This window comes from Gobio gobio, assembly GCF_949357685.1.
Source record: "Gobio gobio genome assembly, chromosome: 23".
Classification (NCBI taxonomy): Eukaryota; Metazoa; Chordata; class Actinopteri; order Cypriniformes; family Gobionidae; genus Gobio; species Gobio gobio.
Genome location: NC_137119.1, coordinates 42,256,901 through 42,277,739, shown reverse-complemented (window position 1 = coordinate 42,277,739; position 20,839 = coordinate 42,256,901). Strand labels below are relative to the sequence as shown.

Genomic DNA, 20,839 nt, shown 5'->3' with positions numbered 1-20,839 from the left:
ACAATCGGCCCTCCGCTGTCTGACATGTCTGAGGAAGGCAGAGGGGCCGAAAGCAGACGGGCCCCGGCCCCCAGACAAATGCCTTCCAAAGGCAAGAAACAAACACAGACAGACACAAACACATCAGCATAAGAGCCATCAATGGCCTGCTGAATGGAGCCCGCCGCGACCCGGCCTCTCTTTATAGGCTATTCTCTACATGAGAAAGAAACTTCTGCGACAAACAAGATCCATCGCAACGCCACGGCCATTGAGACATCAGCTCCATGTCGGGGTGAATGGAGACACACACACACACACACACACACACACACACACACACACAACATTCATGACAGTCACCGACGAATGTCACTGAAACGTTCCTACACGCCAAGAAAGATTCATGATTTTTTGTGTTTAAAATAGAGATCACGATTCTCCCACGATTCTGAATAGACAAACAGAATAACATCATTTACTAGACTAAACTGAACTCGCTAAAAAAAAACTCGCTCGTAAAACCTTCACTTGTTTCATTACTGGATGAATCAGTGTTTCTGAACAAATCTCTTGAGTGAATGATTCAATGACTCACTCATAAAGACTTCACTCGTTTCATTACTGGATGAATCAGCGTTTCTGAACGAATCTCTTGAGTGAATGATTCAATGACTCACTCATAAAGACTTCACTCGTTTCATTACTGGATGAATCAGTGTTTCTGAACAAATCTCTTGAATGAATGATTCAATGACTCACTCAAATCCTCCACTTGTTTCATTACTGGATGAATCAGTGTTTCTGAACAAATCTCTTGAAAGAATGATTCAATGACTCACTCAAATCCTCCACTTGTTTCATTACTGGATAAATCAGCGTTTTTAAACGAATCTCTTGAGTGAATGATTTAATGACTCACTCAAAGATTCACTTGATTCATCGGATCAATCAGTGTTTTTGAAGGAATAAAGAAAAGAAAATGCCAAGAAAACGGACTCAAGGGTGTGAAATGGCAACATCTGCCTCTAACTAGCAATAGCGAGTACCAAATCATGGCTTATTTATTTTTAAATCATGCATTTTTGAATGCAGATAAAAAAAAAAAGCCTGTATGGTTGTAATATATATGCTTCAAAGCAATCATACATTTTTCAGAAAGTTTGCATTGGAAAAACTTAAGACATCAACATTTCAAGTTGACTAAACTTAAAGCTACACTGTGTGATATTTTCCCCCATCTAGTGGTGAACTTGTATATGACCATCCAGTGAATATTAGTTTCTGTTCCTCTCAATTCCGATTTCGTTTTAACTCCTACGGTGGCCGATTTAGTCCAAGATTAACATGGCTTCCAGCTCGACCTCGTCCACATTGGACACGGAGCCATCGAGTGTTAAAACGCCAAAGGCGAAGCTTGAATTTACGGGAATGTCCCTCTTTGGCTAATGTACTTTCAAGATGGAGGAGCAACATGGCGACCCGCATTCAAACCCTCACCCGTATGTGTTTACAATGGCATATTATAAACTTACAAGAATACTTTATTACTTGAAAGAAGTAAATATACATTAATGAGCACATTTTTGAAAGAACTAAGTGTTTTAGCTAAGAATAAACTAAAAAAGTTACACAGTGTAGCTTTAAAATTTAAAAGGCAGCACAAGTTGAAAATTGAACAATCAACAAATTTGTTGAGGCAAATCCACCAAATTGTATGCATGTGGTCAGGGGACATTTATTAAAAACATCAGAAGAATATTTATAAATTAACATTTCTAGTGTATTTATACATTAGGGATGCCACAATTCTCAATATAATATTGAACCGTTCGGTACGGCATTCACGGTTCAATACGCGCTTGTGAATTGCATTTTTTTCGGTTTCGCATTTAATTAATTATTTTTCTATAAATTCTATAATTTGCCTCCATCCCAATACTGAACAACGCGACATACAATCACATCACACGTTAGTGGTAGAGTTATACTCACGGAACACTATAGTTATTCACAATCATGAAAGTTCATTATTTGCATGCGTTTTAAAGCCTTGTCGGTTTCATTCGCGTGCACTGTTTTAACATGCGCTTTTCAGAGCGCGCGCACTAAACGCCTGTCAAACACGCGATTACTGGACTAAGTAGTCGTCTTACTGCGCTAATACTGTCAAATACACACAAGGTTAACATAAACACAGTCGGTTATGTCTAAAGTGAAAGTAAAATCGCAATCGTGTCTGTATATTAGATGTGTGCAGGTCTTTAATTGACAGCGGCGCAGTCTATAGTGAACACGCTGTCCTTAAAGGGACAGTTCACCTATAAAATGATGTCATTATTTACTCACTCTAATATTGTTTCAAACCTGTATTCATTTCTCGATGACAGAATTTTCAGTTTTGAGTGAAATATCCCTTTAATGTTAATACAACAACAAAAGACAGAAAATCACTCACTGCTCTTGACTGAAAAACTTTAACACAGTAGATTTAATAAGAATCAGTGTATATTTTATAGTGAAGTCTATGTAGTGTTTAATTTTTACATTTATTCATTCAGTTTCAAACGTAAATGCTGCTGTACAGCTCTGAGCTGCCAGTGTAAATCTTTATATATATTTATTTTATATTATCCAATACACGAATGTGTAAAAGGTTTTTTTAAAGTAAAGTTTTAAGTTTAAGTAAGGTTTTTCATTTCTTTTAAGTAAAATAATGAAAGAGTATTGCAATAAAAAAATAGTCTTTTTTCTCTTTAACCTCTTGCGGTTCCTGTCGCTTAAGAATAGAATAACAAAAAATGTATGTGACAAGCCATCAGAACCGAACCGAAAACCGTGGTTAAAAACCGAGGTATGTATTGAACCGTGGACTAACTGTATTGTTGCATCCCTATTATACATATTACAATTGCAAAATCTGCAAAAAAAAATTGAGCTCAATGAGTGAGGAACTGTGTCAGTCTGTCCCACTGCAAACATTCACATATCAATCATTTCGTGGAATATTTGAGCCGAACAGACCCAGAGCTCGAGCGACCCCTCCTCATCCTGTGACGTAGGCCAGTCCCGTGCCAGAGATACGGCCGGCTGGAGATCACGGTTTGTGCCAGATAAGAGTTAACGATAAGAGTTATCTGTGAAGGTAAACAAGCGGCTCGCTCTCCACACTCCTCAAACACAGCTGCCTCGTCTGACAAAATAACACAAGTGGATGTGCAACAATAACAAATCTGGGAAATTATCCAAGACTTGCCGAACAAGCGTTTCATTTGCAATTACGGAGCGTTTCTGGAAGCGTACATGACACTCTGCGGACTCAGAGTGAAACACGAGAGCCTGAAAACATCCCTCAGAGAAACAACGACCCGTGATGAAGAGGAAGAGGAGCATTCCTCACCAAGACTGCACAACGCTTTTACTTCATTCTGAACTCAATCACACCCACTCTCTGTCTCGTAAATGAAGGTTTATCATCTTTAAAGCTCTCAGTCTTGTGAACTCCATGCACCTGCATTCAAATATATAACAATTATCACCCAATGCAGATAGAAAATGAGGCCTGAATTATGCACTCTAAAAAATCCTGGCCTTTTGGGTTATTTGTGTCCGTTTTTGAGTAGTTTTTGTGTTACTCAGATCCTGGGTCAGACGTAACAACCCAGTGTTTGAGTAGTTTTTGTGTTACTCAGATCCTGGGTCAGGCGTAACAACCCAGTGTTTGGGTAGTTTTTGTGTTACTCAGATCTTGGGTCAGGCGTAACAACCCAGTGTTTGGGTAGTTTTTGTGTTACTCAGATCCTGGGTCAGACGTAACAACCCAGAGTTTGGGTAGTTTTTGTGTTACCCAGATCCTGGGTCAGACGTAACAACCCAGTGTTTGGGTAGTTTTTGTGTTACGTCTGACCCAGGATCTGGTTGTTTTAACTCAAATTTTGGTAAAATATGAACAAACACAGACGTTGGGTTACATTTTTACATACAATTTTTTATCCAACTGTTGGGTATGTCCATATTTGACCCAAATTCGGGTTGAAACAACCCAGTATTTTTTAGAGTGTATATAAAATATGCTATATTGTAAAATATGATCGAAAATAAAGGAATTATCATGCAAGCCAGTGGTTGTGTCGAGTATTTAAAAAAAGGATTCGAGTTAATCGGTAGACATTAATTCATGTATGAAGTAAAAAAAAAAAAAAAAAGTATTTGTATTATAGTACAAATTAATCAACCCTGATGGGTTACATCGACCCAGTATGCTGGGATAAATAAACATCCCAATTTGTCGGGTATGGATAATAAAATACCAAAGACTTGAAATCCCAGAGGGAATATCTCAGAGAATACAAAACACTAAAATCTTAAATCTCTGGCAAAAAACAATCATTACAATTGTTTAATCTTGTTACAGGATCCTTGAAATATTCTGCAAAACCAATAGTTACTACAATAAGTAAAATAAATCTCTTTGTTATTGCTCATATTGATCTTCCGTGGCCTAAAATGACTTTGCGTAGTGCATTGTTGGTAATAATCTAGACAGCCAAAGATATTCAGTCTGAATGCAACCATTCTGACGTTCACTTTTCAGCTCAGATTCGCGTATGTGCAACAGATTTGGGAGGAAAAACGCATTCATGAATTCCACTATTCTCCACACCCAAGGTGGAAAGTTAATTACGGACGATCTGAGCAAATCCCAGAATACCATCTCAGTGTTTGGATAACATTTCACTTTCTAACGCAAAGATCTGACACAGCAAAAACGCAAACCACAAGAGAGAGATTGTCAAGCAGATGTTGCTATTTGTGTAAGAGTCATGCTCATGGAAATCCACTCAATGCATGATTTGAATGCGGTTCAGTTACACACAGATTGGTTTAAAGGACTCGATGTGATGCTCTCAGCCGCTTTGCATAATCACAAACTATGTTACGGGCTCAAACACGTCCTAAAACAGGACAATCTGTGCCTTCATGCATCATAAAACATCTGCAATGAAACTTAATGTTCAACTAACTTCCACTGTGATCCTTTAATTGACACGATCCAAACTGGAACAGTTGTAGCTCCGAGAACATCTTCAACTTCCCAGTGCTTATGACAGATGATGGATTAGCCGGTCATTATTTGGCCTTTTGATGCTTCCCAATTAACAAAAGCCTAGATTTCAGAGTTCATGTGTTCTGTTTAAATGCAATTTTACTCTACACAGTCAAAATTATGTAAGGAATTAATGCAACATGACGCATTCAATGTTCAACGCTCGTCTCAATAATAAGTAACAGTATTTTGTTTAGTCAGTATGAATTAGTTTGCTCACTAAATGTAAAATGCCTCATTAAGCCTTTGTATATAGATAAAGGCTTAAAATATATTTTAACCCTTAATCGTCCCTCAAGTAGGGTTTACGTTTGAGTCCCTTGGGCTCAGATAGACCCCAAACTTTTACAGAGCGATTGCATAAGGAAATATAATTTTTTTACATGGAAAACTATATATCATTTTCTTTATTTACTTGTCAACTATACATTTATGCTGTGTTTTTGTGGGTATTTGGTATTTTTTTACCTATTTACTGCACAAATACTTAACTATGTCATAAATTGGCTCATTAAAAATCATTTTTTTATGAAAAAATCACTTGAATGATGATCTTAAATAAATATAAATAGTTTTTGGACATTGCTCTATGTGTTAGGGATAGAATACCGCCATCTGTAGGTTTGTGGAAAAACTTTAGGAATTATAGTTAAAGAGAAAGAGAGTGCAATGACCACATTATCCACTAGAGGTCCATAGGGAAGTTATGCAAAAGTTAAGCTGCCTTTCATCTTTCTTTTATTTGCCCTTTTCCCTCTCTTTCTCATGATTGTTCCATGTTGCATTTGTGCTCTAGTATTTGTCCTTCATTTATGTATGGAATTTTTTCAGATTTATGCCAGTTTTGTTGATTTTATTTGCCAGTTTCTATAAAAATGCTCTCTGTTGCAGTCACACACATGTGTGTGTTTGTGTGTGTGTGTGTGTGTGCGTGTGTGCGTGTTTGTATGAGACAGAAAGTTCGTTCCACTTTGTGTTCATGCTCTAGGACCTGATCTTGATATAAATGTGGACATTTTCAGATTTATACTGGATTTAGTTGATTTTTTTTTTACAAACAAAGTGAAAAAAAAAGCATTTTTTACATTTTCCCATTCATTGCCAAAATCCAAAAAAATGCTCCAGACACCTGTGTTTGTGTGTGTGTGTGTGTGTGTGTGTGTGTGTGTGTGTGTGTGTGTGTGTGTGTGTGAGTGTGAGTGTGTTTGTGTTTGTGTTTGTGTGCGTGCGTGTGAGTGAACATGCTTGTTCCATATTGCATTTGTGCTCTAGTATTAGTACTTCATTTATGTATGAAAATCTTTCAGATTTATGCCAGTTTTGTTGATTTTATTTTCCAGTTTCTATAAAAATGCTCTCTGTTGCAGTCACACTCATGTGTGTGTTTGTGTGTGTGTGTGTGTGTGTGTGTGTGTGTGTATGAGACAGAAAGTTCGTTCTACTTTGTGTTTATGCTCTAGGACCAGACCTTGATATAAATGTGGAAATTTTCAGATTTATACTGGATTTAGTAAAAAAAAATTGACAAAAAAAGTGAAAAAAATGTATTTTTTACACTTTCCCATTCATTTTCAATGTGGGGTCAATCTGACCCCGAGGGACTTAAACGGTAAATTTTTTCTTACACACCTTTAGAACAACCAAATCAAGCCCAGATTTTTTGTGCATGTTTAGATAGATTATTTAGGAAAAGTCACAGAGTCTCATGGCCCTGAGATGAAGGGAACACTTTTAAAAAATGGAGGAAAAGTCCAGTGGGGTCAGCTGGAGCCCAAGGGACGATTAAGGGTTAAATAAACATATTGGCAGAAATGAAAAAAGTGTGCCAATATGCCTTGCAAAGGGAAAAAATACATATTGGTATCGGATAGATGCCAAAATGAGTTAAAGAATATTGAATATTGGCCAAAATCCAATATCATGCATCCCTAGTTAACTTAACCTGCGCCCTTATTTTCTGAAAACGACATACCCAAATGAAAATGTCTGCAGCTCTTAAACCCTATGGTCTATATTCATAAATCTGCTCTTATTTTAAACTAGACCCTTGACATTTTGCTACCCAAGAGTCATAATAACTCAAAGTAATGGGAACAGAGTAATATACATGTAAGTGACTTTTTTTATTATTCACTTAGGGAAAAAATTATGAGACTTTAAATGTTAAAAGCCTGAAAATAACTTAAATACAAAACTGAATGTCTAATCGTGTTTTGATTCAAATTTGAGGATGATACTCTCAAAAATGTAGCTTCTGTAAGCTTTTATGTAAAGAAAAGAGTTTTTCATTCAAATAAATTTGCAATAAACTGCTAGGGATGCATGATATTATCGGCCGATAAAGGCTTAAAATATATTTTAAATAAACATATCGGCAGATATGAAAAAAATTCGCCAATATGCCTTGCAAAGGGAAAAAATAAATATCGGATATCTGCCAAAATTAGTTAAAAAATATTGAATATTGGCCAAAATCCAATATCATGCATCCCTAGTTAAGGACAACCACAGATTTCTTGTTCACCAAATTTTCAATTAGTAACAATAAATTAATCACTCTTGTAGCCGTGTACTTAGTTATGTTTGTAAAGGAGAACAATCAATAATCTTATAACAGTAAATCACAATAATTTATTAATGCTGCCATGCAAGCAAGGACCTCACGAATCCTTAAGATTTCATCAATATTGTTCAATATGAAACTGTGTTTGACTAGCTGCCACAACATTGGGGGGGGGGGGGGGGATTCATTTCTGACCAATATGGGTTTTAATTCACATTTAATTCATTTTTCACAGTGCTTTCTATGGCGCTATAAAAACTTGATGAGTGACCGTCAAAGCAAATCTTGAAAAACGCTCATTTGGATGTAAATTTGTAAGAAAGCTCAACTCAAACAGAATATTCCTGAGGGATCAACACTTCATTTCAGACTGTTTGGGATTAAATCCCATTCAAATCCCATCAAACATCTTACAACCTCAATTTTCATTGTTTACAAAATGCTAATGCACTTTTCAAAGTTGTAAACAAAAAGATTATTCAGGCACATTTTACCAGAAAATTCTACCTCAGTCTTTCTACTTCAATGCGACTTGCCATTTCTTTGTAATTCAAGTCGTCATATTAATTTATATAACGCTTTTTTGCAGTTTCAAAGCAGCTTAGTTATTATTTGTAATTATTTGCGAAATTAACAAGTGAAAATTGATCCTACACCAAAATTTCCTTCAGCAATCCCAATGTACATCGATTCACTTCAAGTGTTTGTGCAGGAGTGAGGAAGAAAGTATTAGCCGACGCGATCACTTGCATTTTTTTCCTGATAACAGTAACAACTTAAAACACGCCGTCATTTTTGGTCATGCAGATAAGAGTAATACATCGTTAGAAATTGCAAACTAATTCTCACAATAATTGGCTTTTAAAGGGAAAGGGAGATGAGACTCTGATTGGTTTATTGCACGTTACGCCCAAAACACACCCATGACTCATTAAGAGACGAGGGACGGCCCTTTTGGACCATGCTCCGGGTGTGACGACCCTTTTTCCCGTCATTAAACTAGCAAAAGTGGATTCGGACACGCCCTAAGTGCTTCAGACCATGAGCTCAAATCGTTAATATAGGGCCCATATGGCGCTATTGTATACTGACCAGTCAGTGATCTGTAGTGTTTAGACTAGGGCTGCACAATTAATCGAATTCGAACCGCAATCACGCTTTGGCTTATGTGCGATTATGAAAGCGCAAAGGCTGCGAATTTAATTAAATAAATAAATGCCCAGCGTTTTAGTGAAGAGCGGCTCTTATAACGTGCGTTTGAACAAACAACACATGTCAAACAACTTCACAAACTAGTAACGTGAAGCGTTCATAAACCTGTTGTCCAAAAAAATACGTTTAATAACACGCTTTAACTCACTTCATATCGTCAGTCGAGTGTTTGTGAGCTGATGTGGCTTCTTATCACATGAATGAAGCAGACAACGCTTTATTTTATAGGCAGTTATAAAGTCTATGTCAATTCGCACTGCTTTATTATTATGAGAATACCTGAGAAGGCTTGAAGAACTCAAATACACCATATCTTGATGCAGTCGTGTGTTTATTGTCTTTATGTTTAATCAGTCAAAGCGTTTCTATCTTCCTTTTATGCAGCGCTAGCTTAGCTTCACATTAGGGATTTCCTGAAAACAAACGATAACCTCTCTAACGCACATGTGGAGTTTCTGCTCGAGGGCGCCCTCTGGCCTCCAGTATGAATGAAACTTTTTGGTAACAAATTAGAAAAATACTTCTCTCTAAATAAATTTATATGACAATACATATGTTTTTCTTAAATATACAGGCGTTTTCTTCCCCAAAGTGGATGCATAAGAGGCTCGTATTACATATTAAAGACAGACTTTAAGAAATTGATATCACAGATAAAAAAGCACAGATTTTTATAATAATAATAATTTTACGATAAATCCTTAGACCTTTCTAATGATTTTTAGTCAGGCTGTCTGTATATTAACAGGAAACCCAGCAGTTTTTATTGTAAAATATATTTTCTGTAAATTATAAATATTATTATTATTATTATTAGTAGTAGTAGTATTAGTAGTAGTAGTAGTAGTAGTAGTATTATATTGTTATATTTATTCTTAAATACTCTATTTTTAATAATGAAAATGTTATTGTAATAGTAATATTTCTTATTTTGTTAAATATTATTATTTAGCAGTAATCATAATCATTATTAGTCATATTAATATATAAACACAAAATGTTATACACACACACACACACACACACACACACTTTTCATTTGTATAAAAAAAAAAAACTTTTTTAAATTGCAATTTTAACCAGAATATTCGCAATTAGATATTTTCCCCAAATCGTGCAGCCCTAGTTTAGACGTCACATTTTAGAATCGGTACAGCACGCTTGGAACCCCAACCGAGGTGGTACTGTTTAAGCAGCCATACCAAGACGTAAAAAAGTTAAAATATTTGTGAAATTTTACTAGCAATTTCTAAGTGAAAATGTATTTGTTTTTTCCGAATTTTTATGGAATTACACTATAAAAAGAAGTTTTGGACATTGTAGATAAAAAAAATATTATTAGAGTACGGTTTACAAGTAAATACACTCTAAAAAATGCTGGATTAAAAATAACCCAAGTTGGGTTGAAAATGGACTAACCCAGCAATTGGGTTGTTTTAAGCAAACATTTAACCCAACCGCTGGGTTAGTCCATTTTCAACCCAGCATTTTTTAGAGTGTACCATTTCAGTGTTCTCATCCGAAATTCTACGTTCAATGTGCTAAGCCCTATTCGCACGGGATAAGTTTTAATTGGGGACCTCGTGTGATTTAGAAATGACTCCCCCACATCTGAATTTTGCGTGGCGCATTCGCACGGGATAAGCAAGCCTGTGATTTTACTCTAATTTACTGACTTATCTCCCGGATATGATGTCAAGACTTGTAAATGTTTTTTTCGTTATAGATATAGCTGTCTGAAATTATAAACAGTCGTATCGATATCATTGTGATTGTTTGGTATATTAATAAAAATAATTTCGTTCAGTTAGAAAACAGACGCTACAGTTAAAAAATTAACTGAGCAATATAAATAACAATATACGGCAGAAGATTCAGTTTCAAAGCTAAATGTAAAAGCGGCAATTTAAGCGATTTTGTCATTGTACTGTTGTTTTTGTGTTTTTCATTAAGAATAATATTAAACACACCATTCAAGCAATTTACTCCCAAATTGGTGCTCATTCTAAAGTGAAAGTATAATCCGCACGGGAATTCATAACGGTGCGCATTATAAGCAGCCTAGCGCCATTCTTCGTGAAAGATAAAGATAGAAATGCGCACAGGAAACAAAAACCTTGCAAAAATTATATACGATCCGCCTAATCCCGGCCAAATCACAGAGATGCCGATTCGCACTAGGGGTGGGGGAAAATTTAGATTCTTAGATGCATCGCGATGCAGACGTGGACGATTCTGAATAGATTAACAAATTTCAAAAAAATCGATTTTCTAAATGTTGATAGCGTAATGTTGACGGAGCGCAAAAGGCGCAACTTTTTATTTTATTTTTATGTCTGAAGGATTATATTACTCATTGCACATAACAGGAGGGTATTGCTTTATGTTAGTGATTTAGAATATGCTGAAGTCAGTATTAATTTACAAGTATGCTGCTACACGTTTCCTGTTGTTTCTTCGAATGTTGGGATATATTCTGGCAAATGTAACCTTTCTGTAACACTTCTATTTGTTTTATTAATACAAAATATTGGAAGTAAATTCATTATGGGTCATTACAAATACTTTGCGTTAAAATTACCAATAGAGAAAAAAGAAAATCTGTATAGAGAAAAAGATGCATCGATAATCGTTTTATAATCGCATCGCAGCCCTCTGAATCGTAATCGAATCGTGAGGTGCCTAGAGATTCCCACCCCTAATTCGCACGGGACTAATATTATCACAGGACCTCGGTGTTCGGCGAAATATGGTAGGTCATTTGCGGGGGAATTTTTACGTTACAAATTACAGACATGGCCGATTTGCACGGGATTAAGTTCACAGACATTTTCTGCAATTATTACAAATCACCAGAGGTCCCGCATAAAACTAATCCCTGGTGAATAGGGCTTTACTTGCGGTTTATTTGAGAATGTTTGCGATATTTCCTCATATCTGAGTGAAAGCCGTTCTCGCACCAATTTTTTTTCCCAGTGTAGTGTTGGTTGACTTGGTAAACACCACAAGAAAAACACATACTGTTGCTTTAAATCCCAGTTCTTGCTTCAGGCGACCCATCCCCCATTTCTCACACACACTCTCTCTCTCTCTCTCTCTCTCTCTCTCTCTCTTTCTCTCTCTCAACCAGCCCCCCCACCCATGCACCACAGCTTGCATCCATAACGCAACATGCAAACCACCGAATCTCCCTCTGGATGATCCTGATTGGAGCGCTGATGGACTATATGGTGGCCATTTCAGTCCAGAGAGGAATTCCTCTCCACCCTCCCCCCATCCAACCATGTGGTCAATCCTTTGAACAAACCCAACACACACACACACACACACATCTCACGGTGAGTAATGCGGCGGCCCTCCGAGGGGAACCGTTCTCCAGAAACACTCGGATGTACAGGGAAACCGGCCGCTCAAACACACAAAAACTCGCGCAGATATGAGCAATAAACGGAGCATCAAGAGTCATTGGTTTCCTCCAATAGAAGGTGTTTAAAAGCCACACCGCCCTGCTTTTCTTTTTACAGCACCCTCCGCTCAGCCAGGGGAATCTTGGAATGCTCCACGCAAAGACTATTACACAACACACACACACACACACACACACACACACACACACAACAGCCAAACATCAGGCTTTATGAGCCCTCGCGGCATTGAACAATGACAGAAAGACACCTCAGGGTCACATTTCACCATGAAATCAAAGGGAAAACCTACGCAATTATATTTTGCATTAAGAAAATTAAGAGGATTGTTTGCATTGTGAAGCCATTTTTATGATAATTTCCCCAAAATTCGAATGATTGTAATGCAAAAAAAGGGTACAATACACTGATTTTTTTTTTTACTTTGAGTCCATTTTCTATGCCATAGCTATTATATTGATTAATAGATAGTTAGCTAATCTGTGTGCTTGTATATGTGCAATTCTGAAATGCATAACATGTACAAATCAATTAAATTGTAATGTAGATGCATTTTCTGTGAAGCTGCTTTGAAACGATATGTATTGTGAAAAGCACTATACAAATAAATTTGAATTTAATTTTCATTCAGAAACTGCTAAATTTCACATATAAATACGTCACGCATTTAAGATTTGAACAAGAAATATTCCAATAATCGGTTTTATTTACAAATTTGAAAAGTAATTTTTACAGTATAATAGGATCATGAAAATAATACTTTGCACAGAAAGCATTTTTATTTAATTAAACGTAAACTTAACAAATAAATTTAAGTTGTCAGGTGTTAATAATGGCAGCATAAATTGTTTAACGCTTAACAAAATTATGTTATTCTCCACTGACAAGAAATTAACAATTCCATTAATCTGATGAGAACTTCAAATTGAACAAATACCAGCCACATATTCTGCATTACAATAATAAATATGTTGCATTTTTATTTAGCAGACAGTTTTATTCAAAGCAACTTACAAATCAAGAATACAACAACAAGCAATAATTGAAGTTTTTAAAATGTTTTGAGTATGTATCTAGGATTAAATCACAACATTAAGCAGAATATGAGTGAAATAAAGTAAATCTGCATCAGATTTTCTGACAATTAAACCGGTTAAATCCCATAAAAGACAATAAACATCCAGACCAACTAATATTGACCCAAAAACACACATCATGTGACGTTTGGAGTTGCTTTCGATCTATATTTTGTACAACTCTGAAGCCAAAGTTGCTTTAAGAGGAAAAACAACCACCAGAAAAAGCCATTTGTTGTCCTCCTGCTAAACCTTGTTGGTTAAGCTAGTTATGAACACACAACACAACATATGCCGGTCTGTTCAACAGGGAACTCAAAGACTCATTATGTTCACGAAACAGAAACTACACACACTCCTCAGAGACGCCAGCACATCTGAGCAGGGTTATTATCTGAAAACGGAAACTATTTCAACATTTATGCTAATTGAAATAAAGCTGATATGGAATAAAACGAGTGGAAAACCAAGCCAAACTTAGAAAATGTTGCATTGGCAGTCGAAGCAGTAAAATGATTTACTGGAAATAAATCAAATAAAACCCAACCAAGAGTAAAATTACAACTGAAAAGAATTTTTTTTTTACTTAAATAGCAATATTTTAAAATAAACTGAAATAATTATAAAGTTGAAGCTGGAAATAGATAAAATAATACTAAAATATATACAAAATGTTTACAATATATAAATAAAAAGTATAAAACATTTATATATAGTGTATATATATATAGTGTGTATATATAGTGTGTGTGTGTGTGTGTGTATATAGTGTGTGTATATATATATAATATATATATATATATATATATATATATATATATATATATATATATATATATATACACATATATTGTGTCTGTATCTATATATATTATTTGTGTGTATGTATGTATGTATGTATTGTGTGTGTATATATTGTATATATTGTGTGTATATATATATTGTGTATCTATTATATATCTATATGTGTGTGCATTTATATGTATATATATATATATATTGTGTGTGTATATATGTATGTGTGTGTATACATTGTGTGTGTGAGTGCATTTATATGTATATATATATTGTGTGTGTATGTATATATATTGTGTCTGTGTGTGTGTGTCTGTGTGTGTGTGTGTGTGTGTGTATATATTGTGTGTCTATTATATATATTGTGTGTATATATTGTGTGTGTATGTATGCATGCATGCGTGTATGTGTGTGATATACATATATATGCCATTCCTGGTGGTAAAACACTGGGAAATCTGTCCCTGAAATGGAAACAATGCATCTGTATCTCTGACAGTATGAGCAATATTTACTCTGAGTTTGTTTATTAAAGTGCACTGTGATGTTAAATGTTATTTAATCTAAATTCAGCATGATATTGAGCTGTATAGATCCACCCCTCCCCCCCGAACCCTACAACACAACAAAGCCACAGTCCATAAGCAGCCAAACACACACTTACTGCAAACACTAGACTCTGAGCATCTGAAGGAAGTGATGGATTGAGGAATAAACACCTCCACAAATCACTGAAGAAGAGCACTGTCCACATTCAACATGCATGCAGAAAGCATTTACACCAATGCGATCATGCAACTGTGACAAGTTCATATCCTTGGACTGAGTTGGCTGATGGACAGCAAGTAGTATCTGTAGTTATGAATGAATGTGACACAAAAACTGAGATATTAGCTGTCATTATTGCGATTATTCATCAAACGCTGATGGAACTCAAACAGGTTTCCTAACGCAAATACAACGCTTAAGCAATAAAAGTCCAATGCATTCTCTCAAAATGCATGCAATATTAGAGAAAGTCAAATGCAAATCTGACCCAAGTCTTGTCAAGGGAATAAATGAGCGCTTACCTGCACAAAAAGTTCCCAGAAGAAGTGCAAAAGTCAGCCAGGAAGCGAACATATTCCTCTAATGGCACAAAAACACCCCGGGTTTTCTCCTTTTCAGTGTCCTCTGCTTTGCACACATTTAAAACGATCGGGGGAAACACACACACACACATGCACACACTCAAACACACACTCTCTCGCGCACACACACACGAGCCCGAGTGACCGTCGGCCTGATGTCCACCCAATCAAACTTTAACATATGCAGAAATCCATCAGGAAAAGCGGCTATTCCAACAGAAGCGCCTTCCAGCAGGGAATAATGCGCGATTTCCACCCAAACGCCGAAGCTTCTCCTGTTCAGAGTGAGAATGGCTGGACAAGGTCCGATTCTGACATGCACGGAACTGAACTGAGTCCAAAATGGCTTCGGAGAGCGAAACGCAGCCAGCAGGGAAACCAATTTTCCAATTCTACTACGTAGAAGGCTCGGCTCATGAATATTAACCACGCAGCGTGACGCTCGCTCAGCGGCGCTCCCTCATTGGCCGAGCCTGCTGAGTCATGAATATTAAATCGACTGCATGACTGGACGCTCCTGGAATGTTGGCGAGTGACGTCGGCACGGTCTAATTAATATTCATGAGCCGTGGCCTCGCCGTAGTAGGATTGGGAATTTCGCAGCAGGAAAACCCGGATGTTGAAACACAAAGAGAGAAATGCAAAGCCTTTGAGCCCATATGCTCAGGCTACACAATATACACAAATGCACATCACGCTTGTTGTAAAGGCCAACACTGCGGTGTTTTGGTGCTAATAAGACCAGGAAAGTGCTTTATTTTTGTCGTGCAAAATTTCTGTTTCCATGTGGGGTGATTTGATTGAGTCACCTGAACATTAAGTTACTGAGATTAAACTATATGTGACCCTGGACCACAAATCATTAATTTAAAATTAAGATTTATACGTCAGCTGAAAGCTCGAATACATAAGCTTCCCATTGATGTGTGGTTTATTAAGATTTTATTAAGGCCGAGATACAACTATTTGTAATCTGAGAAGGGTGCAAAAAACTCTAAATATTAAATACAACAAAGCAGCTAAATCAGTTGTTATGTTCCCGTTACATTGAGAAGCAAGATCATTTAAAAAAATGAAATATCTGGAGCTTTTATAATCACTCAATGCGATTCTCTGTGTAAAAACACTTCACCTTCACACACTTTAAGTTGTCATGTCAAGTGAGCCAGAGCTTCTGACAGGAAATCTGTCTCCAAAGCTGCTAATGCTCAATGACTAAAAAAAAAACTAAAACAAGCTCCATTACAATCATGGCTTAGTTATGCATCTCTGTATTAAAGACAAGTTAAAATCTTGAAAGAAATATGATTTTAAACTATGTTTTATGAGTATCACATATCCTGTTCTTAATACTCTAGTGGATTTTTAACATTGTATGATAGTATCAACGCCCTCTTTAAGTGATGCTTTTTTATAAAAAAATATTTATATTTTTTAATCTTGCAAAGAATTTTCCTGATTTGAATGCCTTTTATACATATTTTACATGGACAGGTCAACAGTCTGGGTTGGGGACTGGTCAATTTGAGAATAATTCTGGTCATCAAACGTTCTCAGGACGTTCTGGCAAGGTTCTCCCACAGTTATAAACAAACGTTCGTAACTGAAACTTTTCAATTGGCCGTTGGTCATTTTAAAAATGTGACTACTTGTTTGGGAACGTTCAGAGAACATTCAAAAATAACGTTCCCATAACGTTTGAAGATGATCAAATGGAATATTTTCCCTAGCGTTTAAAAACTGGACGTTTGGAACGTTCTTATAACTTAATGGGAACGTTAGTTAAACATTTAAAAAAAATGTAACCTTAATTCTGGCAAATTTAACCTTGTTGCTCATCAAACATTCTCAGAACGTTCTGGAAAGGTTCCCTCAAAGTTATAAACGAACGTTCTTCCAGTAACGTTAATAAAATGTTCATCAAAATGATATAATGTTCTGAAAACATTTGCAGAAAAACGTTATTTATAAATAGTTTGTGGAACGTTTTTCTGAAACGTTCATAATTGTTCAAATGTTACTACTTCGAAATGTTTGGGAAAGTTCAGAGAACATTCAAAATAACATTCCCATAATGTTTGAAGATGATACAATTTTATGTTTTCCCTAATGTTTAAAAACTGGACGTTTGGAACGTTCTTATTACTTAATGGGAACGTTAGTAAAACATAAAAAAATAACCTTAATTCTGGCAAATTTAACCTGGTTGCTCATCAAACATTCTCAGAACGTTCTCCATAGTTATAAATGTTCTTCCAGTAATGTTCATCAAAATTATATAATGTTCTGAAAACATCAGCAGAAAAACATTATTGAAACATTTGTGGAACGTTTTTCTGAAACGTTCATAATTGTTCAAATGTTACTACTTCGGAATGTTTGGGAACATTCAGGGAACATTCAAAAGTAACGTTCCCATAATGTTTGAAGATGATAAAATTGAATGTTTTCCCTAACGTTTAAAAACTGGATGTTTGGAACGTTCTTATTACTTAATGGAAACGTTAGTTAAACATTAAAAAAAATGTAACCTTAATTCTGGCAAATTTAACCTTGTTGCTCATCAAACATTCTCAGAACGTTCTGGAAAGGTTCCCTCAAAGTTATAAACGAACGTTCTTCCAGTAACGTTAATAAAATGTTCATCAAAATGATATAATGTTCTGAAAACATTTGCAGAAAAACGTTATTTATAAATAGTTTGTGGAACGTTTTTCTGAAACGTTCGTAATTGTTTAAATGTTACTACTTCGAAATGTTTGGGAACGTTCAGAGAACATTCAAAATAACGTTCCCATAATGTTTGAAGATGATACAATTTTATGTTTTCCCTAATGTTTAAAAACTGGACGTTTGGAACGTTCTTATTACTTAATGGGAACGTTAGTAAAACATAAAAAGAAAAACCTTAATTCTGGCAAATTTAACCTGGTTGCTCATCAAACATTCTCAGAACGTTCTCCATAGTTATAAATGTTCTTCCAGTAATGTTCATCAAAATTATATAATGTTCTGAAAACATCAGCAGAAAAACATTATTGAAACATTTGTGGAACGTTTTTCTGAAACGTTCATAATTGTTCAAATGTTACTACTTCGGAATGTTTGGGAACGTTCAGGGAACATTCAAAAGTAACGTTCCCATAATGTTTGAAGATGATAAAATTGAATGTTTTCCCTAACGTTTAAAAACTGGACGTTTGGAATGTTCTCATAACTTAATGGGAACGTTAGTTAAACATTAAAAAAAATGTAACCTTAATTCAGGCAAATTTAACCTTGTTGCTCATCAAACATTCTCAGAACGTTCTGGAAAGGTTCCCTCAAAGTTATAAACGAACGTTCTTCCAGTAACGTTAATAAAATGTCATCAAAATGATATAATGTTCTGAAAACATTTGCAGAAAAACGTTATTTATAAATAGTTTGTGGAACGTTTTTCTGAAACGTTCGTAATTGTTTAAATGTTACTACTTCGAAATGTTTGGGAACGTTCAGAGAACATTCAAAATAACGTTCCCATAATGTTTGAAGATGATACAATTTTATGTTTTCCCTAATGTTTAAAAACTGGACGTTTGGAACGTTCTTATTAATTAATGGGAACGTTAGTAAAACATAAAAAAAACAACCTTAATTCTGGCAAATTTAACCTGGTTGCTCATCAAACATTCTCAGAACGTTCTCCATAGTTATAAATGTTCTTCCAGTAATGTTCATCAAAATTATATAATGTTCTGAAAACATCAGCAGAAAAACATTATTGAAACATTTGTGGAACGTTTTTCTGAAACGTTCATAATTGTTCAAATCTTACTACTTCGGAATGTTTGGGAACGTTCAGGGAACATTCAAAAGTAACGTTCCCATAATGTTTGAAGATGATAAAATTGAATGTTTTCCCTAACGTTTAAAAACTGGATGTTTGGAACGTTCTTATAACTTAATGGGAACGTTAGTAAAACATTCAAAAAACATATGGGACAATGTCTTGCTGCAATGCATCTAAAAATAAACATTTGTTTCTTTGTCATAAAGTTATGACAAAGGCTAAGAGGCTATTAAGTAAGCAAAGAAAGTGTTATAAATTATTTTTGTAAAATTATCAGGCTGTTTTGCAGCTTTAGCATTGAATGGCAAATGATGTGTCAAAATATATTCTGTGTAATTACTGTTGACACTAAATTGCTTCCACACACTGAATCACTCTCACAAACGCTAAGCTGTTATTTTGATAATTATATTGTTGTGAAGAATCAGATCTTCATGTCATGGAAAAGAAAAGACAAACTTCATAGGAGTATAAACACTAACCACTGTAAATATGAATGTGGCTCTTTTCGGAGCAGTGTTTAATAAATCTGCATTAGTTTTGTAGGGCTGTGGTTATTTCTCAGACTGACAGCAGCGACATTAGAGTAACGGAGAGCGGACGCTTTTAAAACGACACGGGCCTGCTCAGATTGAGAGATGAAAGATGAGCGCAGCCGCTCCCAAACTCTGCTAAGTAGGTCTGCCAAGCAGCACTTAGCCAAATAAAATATATGACAACCTGGGCATCGAGTCATTACAGTCGGCCACATGATTCAACACAAACCCCAACACTATTACAGCATGGCTTTCTCTCACAGAGATCGCATTGATCGCAGATCACCGCTGCCAAAAGACAGAGCAAAACTGCATCACATTCCCTGGAAAACCGAGCGTTTGCTTCACTATAACACACTATTTATGCTTAACTGCTCTTACTCTATCATATACTGTACACTGGAATGTACATATACTGTACATTAAAGTCTCTAAGAGTCAACCAAGCCTTTATTTGATCAAAAACACAGTCAAATTACAATGTAAACTACTATTACTCTAAATTACAATGTTTCTGAAGGATCATGTGACACTGAAGATGATGAAAATTCAGCTTTGATCACTGGGATAAAATATAGCGATACACAACAAGTCATGCCAGCATGGCTGGCAGCATCAGACCATGAGCAATAACGAGCAAGAAAGGACATTTTAAGATGATTTTAGGCAAAATGGCCGAAAAATCATAAATATAGTCACCGGTAAAATTATTTAATGGTTTATCACTTTTGACCAATAGGTGGCGCTGTGACTAAATTGATGTGGTGTGGTCAGAGTGAGGTGACACTAGCCGCGTTTCCATTACCCTTCAAAATGCGCAAATTGAAACTGCGGAATGAAAATACGCCCAATGGAAACGCGGCAATTTTGCGAAAACTCTTTATCGGTGGGTTTTCAGGCAATTCGAAAAAGGACATTTTCGCAAAAAGGCAATGGAAACAATTTTTAGCATTTACAGGTCACCTGGCGTACGTAAAAGTCGATCATTCGGTATGTTTGGACAAAAGACGAGACAGAGTTCTTTATTAAACTCATAAAACACAATAGAATTACAGGAATACTGGATTCTAAACAACAAAGAAATGCCACAAATGATCATGAAGACCTTGAAGCAGATCTGAGGGAGAAACTTGCCGCTCCCAAAGGGGCTTTCCTTGCCATTAATGCTTGGATAAAACGCCTAC

The 20,839-nt window shown here is 35.8% G+C and overlaps 1 protein-coding gene across 1 annotated transcript in view; it reads right to left on the bottom strand.

Moving 5' to 3' along the window:
* The window catches only part of acvr2ba (activin A receptor type 2Ba), a 74,380-nt gene extending 58,694 nt beyond the window's left edge, over positions 1–15,686 (bottom strand). The window contains exon 1 of the mRNA XM_079806381.1: positions 15,228–15,686. Within this exon, the coding sequence (XP_079662507.1) occupies positions 15,228–15,279 (52 nt within the window). The 5' untranslated portion in view covers positions 15,280–15,686. The remainder of the gene's footprint in view (positions 1–15,227) is intronic.
* Between the last annotated feature and the right edge of the window lie 5,153 nt (positions 15,687–20,839).